The 21,570-nt window shown below is 37.6% G+C and overlaps 1 protein-coding gene across 1 annotated transcript in view; it reads right to left on the bottom strand.

Annotated features, from left to right (window-relative positions):
- Positions 1–397: 397 nt before the first annotated feature.
- Positions 398–21,570, bottom strand: part of ERMARD (ER membrane associated RNA degradation) — a 34,220-nt gene continuing 13,047 nt past the window's right edge. Inside the window, exons 10-18 of the mRNA XM_042445163.1 lie at positions 19,981–20,010; positions 18,226–18,294; positions 16,140–16,310; positions 13,452–13,535; positions 12,257–12,336; positions 9,082–9,207; positions 6,974–7,183; positions 3,820–3,933; positions 398–2,995 (exon numbers count right to left, since the gene is read on the bottom strand). Coding sequence (XP_042301097.1) covers positions 2,836–2,995; positions 3,820–3,933; positions 6,974–7,183; positions 9,082–9,207; positions 12,257–12,336; positions 13,452–13,535; positions 16,140–16,310; positions 18,226–18,294; positions 19,981–20,010 — 1,044 coding nt within the window. The 3' untranslated portion in view covers positions 398–2,835. The remainder of the gene's footprint in view (positions 2,996–3,819; positions 3,934–6,973; positions 7,184–9,081; positions 9,208–12,256; positions 12,337–13,451; positions 13,536–16,139; positions 16,311–18,225; positions 18,295–19,980; positions 20,011–21,570) is intronic.

Here is a 21,570-nt window from a genome sequence, read left to right on the forward strand (position 1 = left end):
AGCTGGCAGCAGAGAACCTCTAATATGTTTGTGCATTAGTAGAACTGAAACAGCAATCCTGTATGCTTACCTGCAAGTAATGGCCCACTAAAGAACTGAGGAAATGTGCAAAGATTAACAATAGAAAGGCCTTTTGAATTGCATTCCCCTGCCCTTCTACATTCCTTGTGCATCCTTGACGTGCAACTAGTATTTAATATTTATTCTTCACTTTTAAGAAAAGCCAGCATAGCTATCATAGATCAGACAGTACTGTGTTGTTGCTGTGTGCCTTCCAGTCATTTCCAACTTGTGGTGACCCTAAGGCAAACCTATCACAGGAATTTCTTGGAAAGATTTGTTCAGAAAGGGTTTGCCTTTGCTTTCCTCTCAGACTGAGAGTGTGTGACTTGCCCAAGGGCATCCAGCAAGGATTAAACTTGTCTTCAGATCTATAGTCCAGTGCTCAAAATATTATACTAGACTAGCTCCTAGACAGTACTGTGATCTTATTAAATAATAACTCCAAAGACTACTGCTAAAAAAATTCAGGGAACAGGAAAGTCAGCCAATCTTCAATTCATTTATTATGGGAAATAGTCAGGATAGTAAAATCAATGCTTTGTATGAAAATATTATTTGGACAAATGGGGGGGGGGGATCAAAATGAAGAGGGCAGAAATGTCTGTTCTGATGGTTTCATACTGATGAACAAAAGGCTATTTGTCCATGTTACTGGGCAGATCTGAAACCTAAGGAGGACTCTTACCAGGTCTAGAAATAATAATAAGATTAGGTTTTTACTTTTAGCTATGGTACATCAATTAGAGAAAAGAGGCTGCTTCATATTCTTCTGTTATGGGAATAATATATGCAACTCTAAGCCCTACAGATCTTCCATCCAAAGCTGGAAGCCAATAACCATACTGGGAGAGATGACAGGAGTTGCAGTCCAACACATTTGGAATTCACCATGTAGGGAAGGTTCAATAAAATGCAGGTACAAATGCCAATAGGCTCTCAAGCTTATATTAATTATTTTAAAAAACAAACAAAGTTGACAACTTTACTTATTAACCTTTCATAAGGCCTTTTCAGTAAAACAATGCTTAAAGTAGTTAAAACAAAATACAAATTTATTAATAAAGCATTAATATAATAATTTAAAAGTATATCGATTTTAGCATCAAACAGCTAAAATCTACTTCAAAACGAAGTCAGCTGAAAAGCCCACATCCTATCCAAATAAAAAAAGTCTTTCCCTGCTGGCAAGAAGAGAAGAAGCTTGCCTGGGCCTGGAAGCAGCCATCAATAAGGCCCTCTCTCATATTCCCAACTAATGTGTCATTAATGTTAGCAGAAGAGAAAGTAATGCACTTCTGACATCTCTAAGTAAAATTCAGTACATCAGTCATCCTTGATTTGTTATTTACCATCATGGAATTTGCTTGGAAAAGATTCTTCACTGTAGTTTCAACATCAAACAGGTGAATTTATCTGCTTTCTTTCTGCAATAGCACATAATTTCTCAAATTGGAGAGGGAAGGATAAACTGCTGAGAATATAGGCCAAAAAATACGGAAGAATAATTTCATATACTTTCAGTACTGCTACATTCCATTTTAAAATTAAAACTAAACAAGAGCCTCCAGCCTGAAAGGATATCAAATTGCAAGAATGTAATGGTAAAGGGTTCACCACTATACTAGTAAAGAACCAAGCATAAAGTATTTATATGTTATGGAACATTGCCCCCCTTCTGTTTATTTTTTGAACTGCAGCTTATAAATTTGGATAGCTCAATTTAAAAAACAAACAAACCAAAAACAGAATTTGTTGCGTTAGTTGTCAATTAATGTCCTGGAAGAGTTCAGCTTTCCTTTGGCTGATTATGAACTAACCTGCCAATTAATTCTAAACTTTTAACACAAAATCTGTTGGTTGTTTTTATTCATTTATTAAATTTAGCAAAGAGGGAAGGAGAGACAATTATTTAGGAGGGAAAAAACTAAACCTACCATTGGGCAACATGTTTATCAGTTCCATATTCACTTACTATCAGAGCTTAAAAAGTTACTTAAAAAGTGGGCCCAGAAACATCCAGCCCACATGGCCAGTAGGGATTCTGGAAAGATTCTGGTAGAGCAGAGGAGTAATTTTTCCAGCTCTGCTGATTAGGAATTAAATCCACCTGGAATCAGAGGAATGTACTTCCATATAAAGAATTTTAATACAGTTGACCTTTGTTATACGCTGGGGTTTGGTTCCAAGATTCCCCATGTATAACAAAATCTGTGGATGCTCAAGTCCTATTAAATATAATGACATAGCAAAATGGTGTCCCTTATTAAAAAAAAAAAAGGAAAATCAAGGTTTGATATTTGAAATTTATACTTTTTTTTAACATTTTCAAACCGTGGATGCTTGAATCCATGTAAAAAAATACGTGTATAAGAAGGTTCGACTGTATCAGGTTGTGAAAATCTATACTGGACCATGAGAAGAATTTACTGCCTGGAGATTTTAAGTAGTGTCTCTACCCCAGTTGTCAAATGTCCTCTCCCAAACGCTTTGGTAAATCTTGACTAAGAATAAATAAAAAAATACAAAAAAATATCAGAAAGTTGAGAAATAAAATGTATATCAAATGAAAAACAGCATTCACTGTCTTTGCTACACATTCTATTCTTTACCTGGGAAAGGTTATTTATTCATCCTCACAGAGAAAATATAGAGTACAGTACATTTTGCCATTACTTACTTACTTACTTACACACACACACACCAGTAAACACTTGAATGCAGCTATGACAATTCCACTTAAACCTATTAAGTCTTGGTGAGGACTATATTTTTTTATTTTGCTAACTGCACAAGCGCTAGCTGCTTCCCTAAGAAAGTTTTGATTTTCAGCATAGCTTTTTCAGTCAGGGTCACAGTTTCCTCCCATTTATTCTTTTCCGGCTTTGTGTAGGTCACCAAATTCTCAGTGTACTGCAAAATAAACTTTAGAAACCTACAAGGAGGAGGAAGAGAAAAACAGTGATAAGACCAACTTTTGACTTTAAACAAGCATTTCCAAAACCAAATGGTAACCATTTGCTAAGAGATAGCTTTCTCTGTTTTTTCATATCCCTGATGGGCAATTATACAGCTGTTGAAAAAAAAAGCATTTAGAACAATGCAATCCTAGGCATGTCTGCTCAGAAGTGAATCCCACTATGTTCTCACTAGCCAGCTTACTCACTAGTCAGTGCATTAGGAGTGCAAATTTAGACAATGATGGTCAAACATAGAAGATAATTTGGCTGATTAAATTTAGCTTTTCTGGTTTTATTTCTTTAGATACGCCAGCCACCAAATCAACAGACATCTGGATCTGGACTGTAGATTGCAGAGAGGGGTCTGAGCTATCCTCATTGTTTCCCCAATCACCCCATGTCCCCATTGCTGCTTCCTCCAGAAATGGGAAAGAACAAGACGAACAACAACTTGGATAGGTGTGATTTTCATTAGAACTAGAAAACAGAGATAAAAGCATTCAATGGTCCCAATCCCAAACCACTGCAAAGAGTTGATATTTTTAAAAGAAAACACAATCTAATAAATGTCATAAGTAATTATGTTATAATGAACATTTTCAACAAGTCCAAGAACCTTTTTGGGAGTTTCAAATTACAACTAAGGGGATGATTAGGAGGATGCCAGTGGAAAGACTGTCTTCAGCTCATGCATGATCATGTGGCAGATAAGGGAATGAATAAGAAATCACCCAGGAAGATCAACTGATTGGGAAAAGGTTGATTTTCCATATGTTACTTATAGATAAATTGCACTCACTTTAGATATTGCTGATAATCTGAAGCATTCTTTTCACAAACAGTATGGATGCTCATTAGCTCCAGAGTAATCAAGATTAAAATGAGTTGCAAGACAGGAGACAGAAATATAATACTAGTAGAGGAAAGAAAAACAACAGCCATGTTAGAGACAATTATCAAGTCATAATTAAGAAAAATTAACAAAACAGCTCTAAATTAAGTTACTCTTTTCAGAAGAGTCAGAAGGGAATAGGAAACAATCTTGGCATGGTTGGGAGAGACATTTAAAGAGTTTTGTCTCTGCACTGAGATATATGGGGAGGTGTGTGTGTGTGTGTGTGTGTGTATGAGCAAGCATAAGAATGCATGAGTACATAGAGAAGAAAAATAAGCACATGATGTATCTCAGTACATTAATGTGTTCAGATGTGCTATGCATCTGCAGTCCTGGACTCATTCTCCAATGTGGATGTTGAGAGGGATTGCCTTTTCTTGAACTAACAAACCATGTTATTCTGTAAATACCATGTCTTCAGTCCTGATACAGCTAACTCTATAATACAGGGTTTGTGGTTTGCATGTGATGCAAAGAGGGTGACCTGCAAGTCTCTGAAATGTGTCCATAGTTGTTGAAAGACAGTTATGTCCAGGCTCTATTTCTTAAGATCCAGAGTATGGTGACTTAAAAGTCCACTTCCTGATCAGAGAGTCCTGAATGTGTTATGCTGATGGAGAGGACATTCTCTTCTGCCCAGGAGAATCATAGACTCATAGAGTTGGAAAAGATCTCCAAGGCCATCCAGTCCAACCCCCAGCCATGCAGGAACTCACAATCAAAGCGCCCTCAACAGATGGCCATCCATCCTCTGTTTAAAGACCTCCAAAGAAGGAGACTCCACTACTCTCCAAGGGAGTGTGTTCCACTGTCGAACAGCTCATATTGTCAGGAAATTCCTCCTAATGTTTATGTGGAATCTCATTTCCTGTAGTTTGCATTCCGTGTCTTGTTCTCTGGAGCAGCAGAAAACAAGCTTGCTCCATCCTAAAAATAGTTGATGGGCTTCCTTATGTAGGAAGAATGAGAACCTCCTTGCCTGGTCAGATATAATTCTGCAATTTCATTGTCTGTTCAGACTAGAACATGTAATCTTCTCAGGTCTTTTTGAAAGTGAAGGAGTAACAACCTTGATTTGGCATGAAGTTACAGCCAACTGATATTGTAAGCCTGTTCTGCTGGAATCTAGGTCCCCTGAATTGAGACTGGCATTTCTGATGAGAACTACTCTTGGAGAGTCTTATAAGGGAACTCTTAGGGGGAGGTTGTGCGTGTTTGTTCATCACAAATGAGAAAATCTGACTTTCTGGGTTAAACGAATCCTAATTTTGGCTATAGGCGTTGGAAAAGGTCAGAAGAGCCATTGTAGGGAAGACCTCTGACTAAATGAGGATCTCATCATGCATAATAAATGAGTCAGTGACATTAGGTCTGTTGTTTTTGGTCTTGTGAAGAGAGGGCATCTTTTTTTAAAATTTTTGTTATTCTCTCCAGAGCGGGGTCAAAGCAACCCTTTCTGGTGTCTACTAAGGCATCTAGATGAACTAGCCCCCAAGTTAGGGAGAAGTGATTTTTGTTTGTTGGCCATGAAGCTGTGGTTCTGAAGAACAGATAGGGTGGTCACTAGAACTTGATGGACTCCTAGGATTGATTGAGATTTCAAAAGGATATAATCTAGATACAGGAAGACATAGATACCTAAAGGAGGTTCCCTGTGTAAAGGGATTATGGCTAGGGTTGGATCTGGACTGCATGTCTGCCTTCCATTGTTTTAGCCAAATGGATTTTCTGGCTAGTGGAAGCAGCAATGGAGCAGGCTGAATAAGTCATTGATTCTCTGATGGCATCAGCCACAAATGCTAAAGATTTACAGATTTTAAGAAAGGCTTTGCATAGGGACTTTGCATCTAGGCCCTGGTTATCCTGGTTATCCTGGAAAGACTAAGAGCCCTCCCCCCAACCACCATCTTGAGGCAGAGAGATGAGGCCTGGCCTGGAAAGACTAAGAGCCCTCCCCCCGACCACCATCTTGAGGGGGAGAGACGAGGCCTGGCCTGGAAAGAGCCCTCCTCCCGACCACCATCTTGAGGGGGAGAGAGGCCTTGCCATTTTTTGTATTGTATTGCAATTTTTACTGTACACCGCTATGATCATTGCGGAACAGCGGTCTATAAATAAAACATCATCATTATTATTATTATTATTATTAAAAGTTATCTTGGATGCAGAGCATGGCTACCCTATAAATAAGGGATGCTATGGAACAAACAGTTAGAGCAGAGGCTTCATGGAAGTGTTTAAAGTATAAGCCTGATCTTATTTTGTTAGAGTCTTTAAAGGTGGAATCGTCTTCTTTGGATACTAAGGCATTCATTAAAAGTGCTGAAATTAGACCATTTACAAGAGTTTGTGAAGATTCATAACATTTGCAGGACGTGTATACTGCTTTTGTCCATTAACTAGAGAAGACAGTGAATCAACAGCTGAATGACAAGTGAAAATGTATATAAATCATATTAATTTCATCGGTCTTCTTTAGTTGGCATGAGAAAATAGATTTAGACTGAAGTGTCCATGTGTTTGTGCCTAACAGATCACCTGTTTACTTATGGCAAGCCCATGAATTTCACAGGATTTTCCTAGAGAAGAAGTATTTTGAGCTGGTTTGCCATTGCCTTCCTCTGAAATACACACTACAGCACCTGGTATTCCCTGTCAATCCCCATCCCAAGTACTAACCAGGTCTGACTTTGCTTAGCTTCTAAGATCAGACAGGATCTGGTGCCTTCTGTATATTTAGACCCATGTTAGACTAAAGACACTGTTTAATATAAAATCAAAACTAAGTGGAGCAAACTTAGTCTGGCCCTAATCCATCATACCAACATAGTGTTGTAGAACACTTGAGATGTATTTACACCAGGGGATGGTTCCTTTTTTGATAAGAAAGTACAATACTTACACTGACCCATAGATAAGTTAACCCAGGTTTTTGGGGTACATTTTTTGACTAAAATTTCTAGACTTATACATGAGTATATACAGTAATAAGTTGTTCATTAAAAACATTTTCAATGAAAATTAATATTTGCTTTATTAAAAATAAAACACTACCTACCTCCTTCTCATACGCAGATAGTTGTTCCTCTGGCGTGATCGCAGTGACTTATTTACCCACTGTTTATATCTGGTTTCACATGTAGAAATGACTTGACTTGATACCTGGTGGGACTGAGTAGTTATTTGATGAAGGACTACAATGATTTCCAGAACTGTCCGTGGGCAGAAGAGAACACAGACATGCTTGCTGCAGAGTTCAGTCAGTAACCTAAAGGGAACAAACATCTCTTTTTAATTCAGCATTCTTTAAACTGCAGTAAAATGTAACTACGCAATCTGGTCATCTGATAATTAGCTTGTCTTTAAGTGGCTATTATCAAAAACTAGAAATATGCAATGTTAGGTTCAAATAAGGATATGAAAATACAAACAATAGACAGTTTTAGCCAAGAATACTATCTGGCACAAAATAACCCTAAAAGCAATGTTTTAAGAGTAATGAGCAAATGTTCTCTAGTAAATAAATATACATATACATAAAGGTTTGTTTTTTTTAAAAAAATTGCTATCGACTTCATTGGATGGTTTAATTTTTTTTTAATTTTATTGAAATACTGTATAAAAATACAAAATGTTAGTCTGGACAACTTTCACATTCACAATAACAACAGTATAACCTGACAACACAAACAAACAAACAAGTAGACAAACAAAACCAATGCAATATACATCCAATCCAAAGACTTACATCTAAAAACACATTTAACATATAACTATTTTGCAAGAATTCTTCATATTCTCTTAAACACTTCCTAGTTTCCTATACTGTACTTGTTCTAATGAAGCTAAATCATAATTCCTAAAGAAGATAAATTCTATGGGTAAGATTGGGATTCGTAAGCAAATTGTTGCATTAACTAACACTATCAATAGCAGAACATTTCAGAGACTATTATACTATATACATTTTATACTTTTCAATTTATATTCAATATTCCCATTTCAGAACTAATAGTATTTTATATCTCAAAGAATAGACACTTAACAAAGAGGTCTAGCCTTAGAGTGTAAAAGGTAAAAAGAGCGCAAACAATCAAATTGGATGGTTTATTACGTGTATCTGTGTTGATGTATTTTAAGTGATGTTTTAATGCTATTATTTTGTTTTACTTAGATTTTATGTCGTAGGCAGGTTTTTATTCATTGTATTTTGTTTATTTAGCATGTACAGCACTGTGTAAACTTATAGCAATTTATAAATAAACTTTAATAATAATAATATATTACTTCCAAGCTTACATCAGAATCCAGACAAAACTGTTGAATCTCAACTACAATTAGTGAAAATGAGACAACTTCAAACCCACAACTGATGAATTGGGCTTGTATTCATTAGGTCTTTAAGATTAGACACAGGCTGCATCCACACTGCAGAAACAGTCCAGTTTGACACCACTTTAACTGTCATGACTTCATGCTATGGATCTGAGAATTGTAGTTTTGTGAGACTAAGAGCTCTGCTGTCATAACAAACAGCAATTCCCAGAATTCCACAGCACTGAGCCTTGGCAGCTAAAGTGATGTCAAAGTGGATTATTTCTGCAGCGCGGATTCAGTCACAATTTAGATAATCAACAATACATCAAATTGTGATTATTCTGAACCAGAAGTGGAAACGTCTCATGACCTTGTGGCCACAATGAAAGACATAGGACTGCATAAACTTGGAGAGAACTAAGGCTCATTTTCAAGATGTTAAACCATAAAGCCTCTAACTGAATTCAGGTATCATATACATAATTTTCTGAAATCATCACTTACTCTTCTGATTTGGAAGGACTGATCAATCTGTTTGCTAGTTCAGATGTCATGGCAAGCTCGTGTGACAAAACAAGATGTAAAAGTGAGCATGTATGGAAAAGGGGGGTGGCTAAGGAAATATGTGTGTGGATGGTGGATTCAGCATTTCCTACCTCACCTTTTGGAAGATTGCAGAACATTATATTTGAATACAATGGATACAACTATGGATACAACACTCATATTTTCACGAATCATTTCCAAGTTCTTAACAAAAATAGCTCTGCAGCACATCGCAAAAGACGACAGAACGTATACTGTACTTTCAGATTTGACAAATGTTAGAGGAAATGTTATAAAACTTACTTCTCTGTTAGCAAGCTGTTCACAGGATCACCTGAAATTCTGATAGTCTGTGGTAAGTAGGGTTGTAGTTGAGAGAAAATATCAGCAGTCACAAAAATACAAGGAAAATCAACATCCTTTCCCAACCTTCCAAAACAAAACAAAACAAAACAAAATAAAGATAAAGTGATTTCAGAATTTCATTCCAGATTTTTAAAATAATGTTTTACCTATACATCAAAATAATAGAGACAAAATAATTTTACAATATAAATTTATAGCACTTAATTCTTCTAAAATTTGTCTGCCATGGTCAGTGACTGATATTTCTTACAAAATGGCATGATTTCTTGAACAGATTTGTAAGTTTCCTACAGTATCAGTGAAAATGGATCATTATACATAATTAACTCTTTGCTATGACATTACCCTTTTTGTGGTCCATCATAATGCTAAAAGTCCAATATGGCCTAGCAGTGTTCTATCAGATAACTTCAAGTAAAGTTTTAGAATCATAGAATCATAGAATTGGAAGAGACCCGCAAGGGCCATCCAATCCAACCCCCTACCATGCAGGAAATCTAAATCAAAGCATCCCCGACAGATGGCCATCCAGCCTCTGCTTAAAGACCTCTAAGCAAAGAGATTCCACTACACTCGAGGGAGTTTGTTCCACTGTCAAACAGCCCTTACTGTCAGGAAGTTCCTCCTAATGTTGAGGTGGAATCTCTTTTCCTGGAGCTTGCATCCATTGCTCCGGGTCCTAGTCTCTGGAACCGGTGAAAACAAGTTAGCTCCCTTCTCCATACGACATCCCTTCAAGTATTTAAACAGGGCTATCATATCACCCCTTAACCCTCTCTTCTCCAGGCTAAACATCCCCAGCTCCCTAAGTCGTTTAAAAACATACTATTGTAATGTTGTCAATCCTTTGTTTAAATTTTTGATAAAACATGAATTAAATTTCTTTAAAGTTGCCTCAGTGTTCTTTCCTCCATGAAAGGCTTAAGAACTTTAAACAAGTATTTGGGGGGTTTTTTTGGTTTTTTTTGAATGGCATCTTTACTACTTTACAACTCAAAGGTTCTAAAAGTTGGGATAAACTATTTGCTTTTAAGATTACAAGATTATGCTTCCACTATGACCTCTTTTGACTCTTCAGGAAAGGATGTGACAGATGGGCAATCTAAACACAAACATACATGCACAAAGCAGAGACAGGCAAGTTAGTCTTCCTGGTGGCCTAAAACCCCATCAGTATAGTTTGCTTGTCCCCTGCTTTTCTGCATTTTTGGCACATACAGCTGGTGGGAGTACAAGGCATTCTGCATAAAAATATCTCCTTCTAATCTGACTCCGAGTAGAAGCAGCTAATGCTTCTGAAAAACAAGGCACATAGCAATGATTCCCCCTCATGCACTCCACTTTCTAGCACAACCAGGCTTCTTTACAGTCTGATTGTGCTGGAAAGTGTACCTGTGAGCATAATGTCTGGATACTGTAATTTTGCTTCCCACAAAAGTCAGAAGAAAAGTCATGGTCTTAGCGAGGAGGGAAAAGCAGTTAAACTTCCATCCCTGCAAAATGGATCAGGATGGTGTGTGTATGCATACATGTGTGTGTACAAGCAAAAGAGTATGTGTGTTGTAGGGGAGATTTAGTACAGTTATGTAATATGTACATGTAGTGTGCAACTGCACCTTGCAACTATCCTAGATCCCCCATGTGCCCCATGGAGGGCAAAAGGTCGAAACCTGCCCCCTTGATGTAATAGTCTTGCTCCCCAAACACAGAACATCTGTCAAATCTCTCACAGATAACTGTATAATATGATCATGGGTTAAATTCTAGATACCCCTTTCCACTGGCGGGTAATGTTGTGTTATTTAACATCTATTTAACATCTATATGAAGCCGCTGGGTGAGATAATACGGAGTTATGGTGCTGGGTGTTATCAGTACGCTGATGACATCCAAATCTATTTCTCCGTATCTCGTTCGTCGGCCTCGAATTCCTATGGCATCTCTTCTCTCAATGAATGTCTTCAGGCGGTAATGGGCTGGATGAGGAAAAACAGATTGAAACTGAATCCAGACAAGACGGAGGTGCTCATGGTAGCGGCCCCGAAACCAAGAACTGGGTTGCAACCTGGATGGGGTCACACTCTCCTCCAGCGACTGTGTTCACAGTCTGGGGGTGCTCCTTGACTCGTCGCTCCTGATGACAAATCAGGTAAATGCGACAGTCAGGAGTGCCTGTTATCAGCTTCGGCTGATACGCCAGCTGCGCCCTTTTCTGGAAGTAAGGGATCTCGAGACGGTTGTGCACGCGCTGGTAACCTCACGCCTTGACTTCTGTAATGCACTCTACATGGGGCTACCCCTGTGCTTGACTCGGAAATTACAGCTGGTTCAAAACATGGCAGCCAAGCTTGTCTCAGGAACATCTAGGAGGGACCACATTACTCCGGTTTTGAGGTCCCTCCACTGGCTGCCTATCAGCTTCCGGGCCCAGTACAAGGTGTTGGTTATCACCTTTAAAGCCCTAAATGGCTTGGGTCCAAGCTATCTTAGGGACCGCCTCCTCCCGTACAATCCTCCCCGCGCTCTCCGGTCCTCTGGGAGGAACTTACTACAGCCTCTAAAATCTAGGCTTGCGGCGACCTCCCAGAGGGCGTTCTCTGCTGTCGCCCCCAAACTCTGGAACGACCTGCCAGATGAGATCCGTCAGATAACATCATTAGACAGCTTTAAAAAAGCGGTCAAGACGGATCTCTTCCGGCAGGCCTTTCCAGATTAACCATCCCGGCCCAGGTTCCCAGGTTCCCTGATTCCCTCATTCCTCCCGTGGCCCCATCTTAGAGATGGTTGAGGATCAACAGAGGGATATCAGGGTTTTTAGTTTTAATTGCTGTTTTTATCCTTGATATTGTATTTTTAATATGTTATACTATTTAATACTGTCTTAAGGGGGGGAGGGATAAAGTGTTTTTAATTGTCATATTTTATATTTTACTGTTGTTAACCACCTGGATTGGTTTGCCAGAGGGCGGTATACAAATAAATATTATTATTAAATATTATTATTATTATTATATAGTCCAACACATCTAGAGACTGGAAATTGCAAATAGGTTTATCAAAATCTGCATCCACTTCTCCAACCTCAAACTGGAAGATGGAAAAACAAAGTTACCTTGCAATTTCCTGAACTTCCTCTTCAGGCAATATAGGAAGATCAGACCATACAGTGATACTTCTTATGCATTTCACTACCTAGAAGTTGAAAAATAAGCTTACATCACATTTTGAACAAACACTTTACTAGAACAACTTTGAAGACATTTCAGCTCATTCTAAAAAGGGGTAAATATCTACTGATATCCCAACCCTTATCCAAATTGGGATTGGATCTCCAAGTGATGCTGGGAGCTGCAGTAAGTAGTAATGGGAAGACTAATCTGTGAGCTTTGTTCCACTTGATTTCTGGGATCTAAATCAGTATTTTATATTGCTAATGACTTGCTGGCAACTTCTACTAGACTAAGGTCACAATTCACATAGATCCATTCTTGATTATTTTTCTCAGTCTATAAAATTTCATGGAACTTTTCAGATGTTATCAGACATTCATTTATTATTTAAAAGTTCTGTAAATCTATTTCCATCATGCCGATTACAGAGCCCATACAACTCCCCTGTTGAAACAGCTTCACTGTTGTAGCTTCACTGGCTACAAAGCCCTACATGGCTCAGGTCCACATTATTTGGCAGACCGTTTCTCCTGGTATGAACCTGCTCGGACTCTGAGATCCTCTGGAGAAGCCCTTCTCACCGTCCCAACACCTTCACAAACATGTTTGGTAGGGACACGAGAGAGGGCCTTCTCAGTGGCTGCCCCTAGACTCTGGAACTCCCTGCCCAGGGAGATAAGAACGGCTCCCTCCTTGATGGCTTTCCGACGGCAGGTGAAGACCTATCTGTTCAAACAGGCATTTAAGTAATCACTATAAGAACAGACAGGAATGTTGGACTAGTTTAATCATTCTGTTTAATGCATGTCATTTATCTATTTATTTTTAAAATGTTTTAATTGTACTTTCTGTTTGTTTGTTTGTTTGTTTTTTTAATTGCTGTAAAGCCGCTCTGAGTCCCAGTCCTGGGAAAAGAGCAGGAAATAAATAAATAAATTACTTTTATGAAAATATTTTAAAAACAGACAGAAACAACAACACAAACAATAAGTTGCATATATAAAACTGACTCTCCTATTGAAGGACAATTTCAACAGGATTTTAAACGGTATAATTGTGGTTGTTTCAAAGCCCAAGAATTTAAAAGTTCTGTAAAATAAACTCGTTACTGAACAGCAATGAAAAAAGGTTACATACCTGTTTTTTTAGTATGGCTGCTGGATGAAACTTGGAACAATAGTAATTTCCACAGCTCATGAGTGGTTCTAGCAATGTGTTGCTCTGGTTTAAAGAAGAGTTACAGTAGATGATAAAATATAAATATATTTAAATTACTGTTTTGCAAAGGCTTACACACAGAACCACAGTGAAATTAATAGTACTGCATGGTTTTGTGGAACCTGAACTTTACATAAAAATATGTGAAAAATAAATGTTTAAGGTATAACATCCCATCTTGGACTCTGATGCAACTTAATCTTTCAGATAAAGAATCTGAAAAATGGGAATCCTCCATACTATGGATTTATATTCAAATACAGTACCCTGAAGGCACTAGATTATGTCTGAGCAGGATCAGACCTGGCTAATACTTGAAGGGAGACCAGAAGGGAACCCGAAACGCTGTACACTGTATTGAAAGGAAGCCAAAGGCAAACATCTCAATAAATCTTGCCAAGAAAAACCTATGATAGGACCAATGTAAGTTGGAGTTATCTTGAAGGCATGTAACAACTATATTGTATAGAGCCAGCATGATATAGTGATGTAAGTGTTGGATTGGAACTCTGGGAGACGAGAGTTCAAATCCCCTCACACAAAACCACGGACCCCAATGGGTGACCTTGGGGAAGTCATACTCTCTAACCGCTTTATCACATTAGTGGGCAAACAGGATTTAAACGAGATGCTAAACTAGAGAAACCCAGGAAATGTCATTTGATAAACATCAGGCATTTCCTGGTTTACTCTAGTTTAACTCTCATTTAAATCCTGTTTGCCCCCTAGTGTGATAAAGCTTATAGGAAGGTGATGTGGCAGAAAGGTGATATGGCAGATCGATGACTGATTTTCCAGGTTATTATTGTTGTTGCAATTTTGAATATGTGTTGGAAGTAGGCATGTGCAAATCAATCATGCTAGGGAAGAAAAGTGTTTAACCCCTTTCCTTATGCTTTTTTTTCTAATCTAAAATCATCCTGCATTTTTTTCCTAGGGAAATTAACAGCAGTTTCAAGGTGGGACTGGCACTGAAAGCAGAAATTTGAGACAACAGTTAAGCAATTCTACCGCAAGTATGGATCATGGGTGTGTTTTTGTGCTGGGAGAACCAGTAAACTCTAACCAACATATGAAGAGCTAACTCAGAAAACCACCAAGTAATTAGAATAAGTCAACAAGAAAATTAAGAAACTAGCATAAAATGGTGTCTTTCTCTCAAAACATTAAGTATACAACATCACGTAAGTCATTTAGAGACTGGACCAATACTCTCATTGGCCATCATCTAAGCAAAGTACACAAAATGCATGTACCAAATATAGGACCTTATCACACAGGAGGCAAAGTGCCCCAATCCTGTGGATAAAGTGGATTTAAATCTCAGGAAAATCCCGCAAAAGTAGAATTGTTTCCAGACACATTGGGCTAATGGAGCATTAACGCAAGATGAAGCCATGCAGAAAATGGGCAAAATCGGTTGCTTTTTAATTTCAGGATTTTTCCAAAAGTAAAAAGCAGCTGATTTTGCCCACTTTCTGCATGAGTTAATGACAGGTTAATGCTCAATGTGCGCTTTTGCAGGATTTCCCCAGATTTAAACCCCATTTCTGCACAGGATTTGGCTGCTTCCTCCCGTGTGATAAACTCTATACAGTGGTACCCCGGGTTACGAAAGTAATCCGTTCCGCGGAGCCCTTCGTAACCCGAAATCTTTCGCTAGCCGAAATTGCCATAGGCGCTAGCGCTGGAAGCCGCGATTCCGTGTGAAAAAGCGCCGAAAAGCACCAAAATTTTTTTTCGTAACCCGAAAAAAAAAACGTAACCCGAAACAGTTTTTTCTAATGGATTTTTTTCGTAACCCGGAAATTTCGTAAGGCGGTGATTTCGTATCCCGGGGTACCACTGTACTTCTTACCAAAAAAAGCAGCTGTCATATTTACCTCTTGGCTGTACAAATGCTATGCAGAGCAGGGAAAAGCTACTTTTTGAGATGACAACTCCAGAAACTCCGTCACATAAACAGAAGTAGCCTTACCAATCCCCTGACCTCCAGAAGTGATTTTTAGGGAGTTGTAATAGAGATATTAGGGAGATGTGGTGGCAATGGTGATCTGAACATGAAAAAGTATCTATGGTCTAAAACACACTGCAGAAATAATCCAGTCTGAGACCACTTTAATTGCTCTGGCTCAATGCCAGGGAATTCTGGGAACTGCAGTTTGTGAGACATTTAGTCATCACTGTCAGAGAGCTCTGGTGCCACAATAAAGTACAGTTCTCAGGACTCCCTAGCACTGAACCAGGGTAGTCTCAAAATGGAATGTTTCTGTGGTGTGTTTTGGACTTACAACATATAGGATTAGTGTTGTTGTTACTATTATTATGCTTTATTTATATAGCGCTGTAGATCTGCACAGTGCTGTACATACAAACTATAAACTAGGTAAGAGTAAACCTGCCCATGGTGTACAACCTAAGAAATAATAGCATAATACATATAAATAATACATAACATACATAGTGTTATAAAAGTATGTCAATTAAATATATTGATACATGATAGAAAGAGAATAACAGATGTCCACAATACAGAATGATCTAGATTTAAGAGCTGAAGAGGGATATTTTTAAAGTAGTGTTGCTAAAAACAGGAACATACCTTACCTTGATGGCACCAACATCATCCGTAGAAAATCTGTACAAAAGTGTAATAGAAAATGCAAGAATAGAATTTGCTATTTCTCTTGGAAAGTTCTTTAAATTGCTCTCTCCATGGCTCATATGATCTCTAACACGTGGGCCTTCTTGATGGTTCAAGAAATCCCATAGAAATTCCTGCAAAAATGTGCACACAATACAAGGGAGAAAGGTTGGATATAAATTCAATAAATAAATACATTCCCATATCAATTATGAAAATTTTTGATAGTCAAGGTTTTTAGATGTCTGTTGGGAGAGAAACCTACTTTGGAGTTTGGCTTGCTATTTTTTACTGCAGCAGAAGAGATTGGAATTTCTTCCAGATGAGGCATTTATCATGCAACCACCCTGCCTCTTTGAAGAAATTTTATGGGGGTTAGGGGTTGAGATGAAGTTGCCTTGTATTTATAATCCTCCAATTATTCAAATATTTTTTCACCTTTTTTTCTTACTGCACTAAATCTGTTAAGGAGAGAAATATAGGATGTTCCATAAAGTCTTTTGATTGCTAGCACCAGGAAGTTTACATTTTGAGCAACCTAAATTATACCTAAACCTAAACATTCCTTTGTTTCTTTGGCCAAAAAAACAAAACAAAACAAAACAAAACAAAAGGCTGTGGTAAGATCAGCAAGCCATACTCTGATGGTGAGTGGCATCTGTTTTGAGGAATCTGTCCTTGATGTTAGACAACCCCTACCAACATACTTATGGGATACTCCACTGCCCTGTTATTTCCATGTTTGAGTGGTCACTAGTATCTTTATTTTCTTAGCAGTGGTCAGTATTTATAAGACAATAATGATCTAAAATTTTATAAATCACAAGTAGAAGGGAAAACATAAGCACTGATCTACAAATATTTGTGCAAAAATCCATGCTATAGTATAACATCATGCTTTTGTTTGCACACACTTATCTATGGAATAATTTCATAGTTCTCTATTCACTGTGCTCTAAAATAGCTCACTTGTGAGTAGAACATGCCTTCTGAATTCAGAAGGAGCACCTCTGGATCCAATCCAAACTGAAGAGAGTAAAAAAATAAATCCTAAAAACTAAATCCCATTGTTAGTCCAAAACAGAGTAGACCCAATGAACGAATAAAACTTATATAGCTATTAATTTAAGTTCCCACTGAGTCAATGGGTTTACTCTAATTGAGAAAATGTCTATTTGCTGCATCTCTGTAAGATTAAATTTCATAAACCTTTTCTGTAAGAACAGACCCTGCCCCCAAACTCAAACCTGGTGGCACAGTGGTTAAATGCCTGTATTGCAGCCACTCACTGACAAATCATAAGGTTGCAAGTTAGGGGCTCAGGCTCGACTCAAGCTTGCATCCTTCGGAGGTTGCTAAAATGAGTACCAAGCTTGTAAACCACTCAGAAACTGCTTAGGCAGTATGAAGTGGTATAATAAATGAAGCTGCTATTGCTATCTAATCTTTTTGTCATTAGATGATCCTACAAACTTTGCTCCACAACTGGCAATTTGAGAATGCATTACTTCTGAATGTTCAAGAGCTGCCACCTCTTGCAGAGTGATTCTCATCTGCTTATGCCAACATGTGTACCCAAAAATGATCTGTTCAAAAGATTTTAAAAAATGGAATTATGTAATCACTTGAATGGTTTTAAAACAATTAAAGGTGGCAACTTTATCAGAAATGTTATCATCAATATGAGCAGAAAACAACTGCTTACTTCAAAGAGGATACAAGTTATACAAGTACTATGGTTCTAAGTTATTTTAAGTACTTATCAATAAACTATTTACAATACTGTACTACAGGGTTAATGCAGACATAATACTACTCTATGCTAAAATATTAGTGCAGATTTTAAAAGTCTGGACTAAGAAATTGATCTTCAGTAAGGAGCTAAGCATTATTATTATAATTTGTCTGTAAAATCCTATTCAGCTATATTCAAAAGTAAGTCCTACTGGGACTTACTTTAAGGTAAGTGTGTATGAGGTTGCAACACTGTAATAGTATAGCATTCTCAGCTCGATCTGCAGTTCAAAGAACCAAAATCTATTCCCATACCATTGCTGATTCACCAAGTAGTAAAGGAAGCTGATTGATTTCTTCATTGTTCAATTGTTTTGCCAGAATCTACAAAAACAAAACAAAACAAACAAAAACCAAGAGTTGTAAATGCGAAATAACCCCAATAATGAAGGATTCCAGAGTTAAAGTGGCCTACGCACTTGTAAAACTTATTCATGTCCTTTTTCTCATTAGCAAGAAGAAGTACAGCCTTGTTCTAAAGAGTATACTGTACTCCCATCTAAGTGTTCTTGTACATTTGATATGAGATTGGCTTTCCCATGTCCTATGAGGAACGACTTAAGGAGCTGGGGATGTTTAGCCTGGAGAAGAGAAGGTTAAGAGGTGATATGATAGCCCTGTTTAAAGACTTGAAGGGATGTCATACTGAGGAGGGAGCTGACTTGTTTTCAGCTGCTCCAGAGACTAGGACCCGGAGCAAGCTATAGGAAAAGAGATTCCACCTGAATATTAGGAAGAATTTCCTGCAAACACATCATGGTTTGTTGGACAGTGGAACAATCTCCCTCTGAGTGTAGTGGAGTCTCCTTCCTTGGAGGTCTTTAAGCAGAGGCTGGATGGCCATCTGTCGGGGATGCTTTGATTGTGAGTTCCTGCATGGCAGAGGGCTGGACTGCATGACCCTTGCAGTCTCTTCCAACTCTATGATTCTATGATTCCTGGTAACCACTATTGGCTTGGTTTATATAAACCTTTGATCACAGTCAAGAAACATGATGGAACCTTACAAAATCCCACATGCCAGACACCAAGTGGTAGACCAGGAGTTCTCTAATACCAGCTTTTGAGACTTGCCATCCAGACTAGTAAGAAGCAAAATGATAGCTCATAGTCCCATCCTTGCAAAGACATCATGGTTTGTACTATCAAAAGCTGATGAGAAATTCTGAAGAATGACCAGAGCACACTTCTCAGTTCATCATTTGACACAGGCCATCCAGGGGGTAACAAAAACAATTTCAACCTTAAAACCAATTCAGAAGCTAGAGTAAAAGGATCCTGATAACTAGTTTTATTTTGAATTACCTGGTCTGGCCCACCACTACCCACTCAAGGACCTTTAAGAAGTAGGGGTTGGAAACCAGCCATAGAGTCATGGAATCATAGAGTTGGAAGAGACCACAAAGGGCATCAAGTACAAACCCATGCCATGCAAGGATACACAATCAAAGCACCCCTGACAGATGGCTATCTAGCCTCTTAGAAACCGCCGAAGCCAGTAGTTGTTCATATGATCAGAAGAGAAAACGAGTTAACAAGTGGGCCCACTATGGGCTTTTTCAAGGACAGAAAAATAGATTTGTGTTCTGTTACATCCTTACTAGTCCCTGCTATGCATTACACACAATTCAGCTCATGTAGCAAGCCTTGATGGGCAAGGATTTACAAAGTAGATTTTGGGACTATAAGTAGTATATTGTTTAATCCAATTATTCAGACTCAATTGAACATCATTATCTAGAAAATAATTCAGAGCCAATAAGAAAGAAGTTTATGATTTTGATATTAGGATTCTTTCCTGCTAAAATGATTTTCCAGTTTGGCCCAAGATGATTTCCAAATAATAAAGTTTTATAACAGAAACATGCTTATATTTTCAAAGGAAAACAATCTCCATTTGTTTTTATTTGCATTTCAATTTTATAAACGACAAGTCAAAATTAAAAAAACAACAGCTGACCAATTACTGTATTTTATCAAGTATTGTGATGAACCACACGATTAACTTACCTCATCAAAGGTAGTGTATAGAGAAGTTGACTAGAAACAAAACAAAACAAAAAAATACAGGCATTAGTGGTGTAACTTTATTTTCAGAGGAAATTCACACTGAAATTATGTTGACTAATGGATTGTAAAGTCATCATGCACTTAAACCTAGCAATTTGATTTTAACTACAAAAAACTGCAGAAATACTAATTTTTACTGCAGTGAAGTAGCAATGCTACACCCTATGTTTTAAATCCTCAGCATTTCTTGGGGGCAGCACAACTGGTTCCATCAATTGAATGGTTATTAATTTTCCCCTTAGAAAGAACTGGGTTAAGGAGGACTTCAAATCTTGTTTCTAATTATTCATGTTTTAACTGGTTTTAATTTTATGATGGTTTAATTGAGATTTAACTTTTGCATGCTGCATATTTTTAACTACGTTTAGTTTTAACTGCTGTAAACTATCTTCACCATTCAACTGTCGAATCCTAAACAGAAAATAGCTTGGCTATAAATGAATATCATCATCAGTTGCTTAGCCAATATCCTACCCTGAAATGTCTCTGCTACAATTCCCAGAATCCCCAGCCAGTATAGCTAGTGGCCAAGGTGGTTGAGGAGTCTGGGAGTTGTAGTCCAATAAAATAAATTTTTGAGCTCTGGTCCAAGAAACATTGGTTTTCAGAGAAGTACCTGAGAGACAAAATGGAGTGGGTAGATGGCATTTTTGCTAAGAGGTTTTACTGGTCTTCTTGCTAAGAAATCATATTCAAATAATTATATTTGATTTAACTAGGATGTTTTAAGCTGCAGTCGGTTTGAACTTTATGTAATTAAATGCCAATACAATTCAAAATAATGAAGGAAGATGGATTTCATGGACTTTTTTTATCCACAATTCAAGCATCCATGGCTTTAAAGTATTTTAAAAATACATAAATTCCAAAAAGCAAACCTTGATTTTGCCATTTGATATAAGGGGCAGCATTTTATTATGCCATTATATGTAATGGGACTTAGCATCCATGGATTTTGGTTCCCACAGAGGGTGCTGGAACCAAACCTCAGCAGATACAGAGGGTGCACTTTATGTAAGACTGCTGTATAAAATCATCAATCACAAAAGGGCAAAGCCTTTTATTTCTTAATGTTGAAATCAAAGCTAAGTTTTTAAACATAGTTTGTTACACAGTTTTGAGTTTCTTTCAATTTATATATTCAAAAATTGTTTTGCTTTTATTTATCCTTATAATATATTAATAATTTTACTTCTGTATAAGATACAGGATATAATGATAATAACAGATTAGGTCAGGCCATCTTTTAATTCTTTTTTTAGTAGTGCACCCCCTTTTTATTGCATTATGGAATGATTAATGATAGCCTTTGGCTAAACAATAAAGATTGACTGACAAATTCTCCATGCTGACTCCAAGAATTTACAGTTTTCTGAGATTATCAACTGAAATAAATTGTCCATTACCATGACAAACTATTTGTCCCTCAGGAAAATCATGCTGGTATGCATATATCAGTATGGTCTGGCTTTCATGGGAAAACATATGAGTAAACCACAAACTGTGATTTAATATCCTGATTAGTAAACA

The sequence above is a fragment of the Sceloporus undulatus genome, chromosome 1 (assembly GCF_019175285.1).
Source record: "Sceloporus undulatus isolate JIND9_A2432 ecotype Alabama chromosome 1, SceUnd_v1.1, whole genome shotgun sequence".
NCBI classification, from domain to species: domain Eukaryota; kingdom Metazoa; phylum Chordata; class Lepidosauria; order Squamata; family Phrynosomatidae; genus Sceloporus; species Sceloporus undulatus.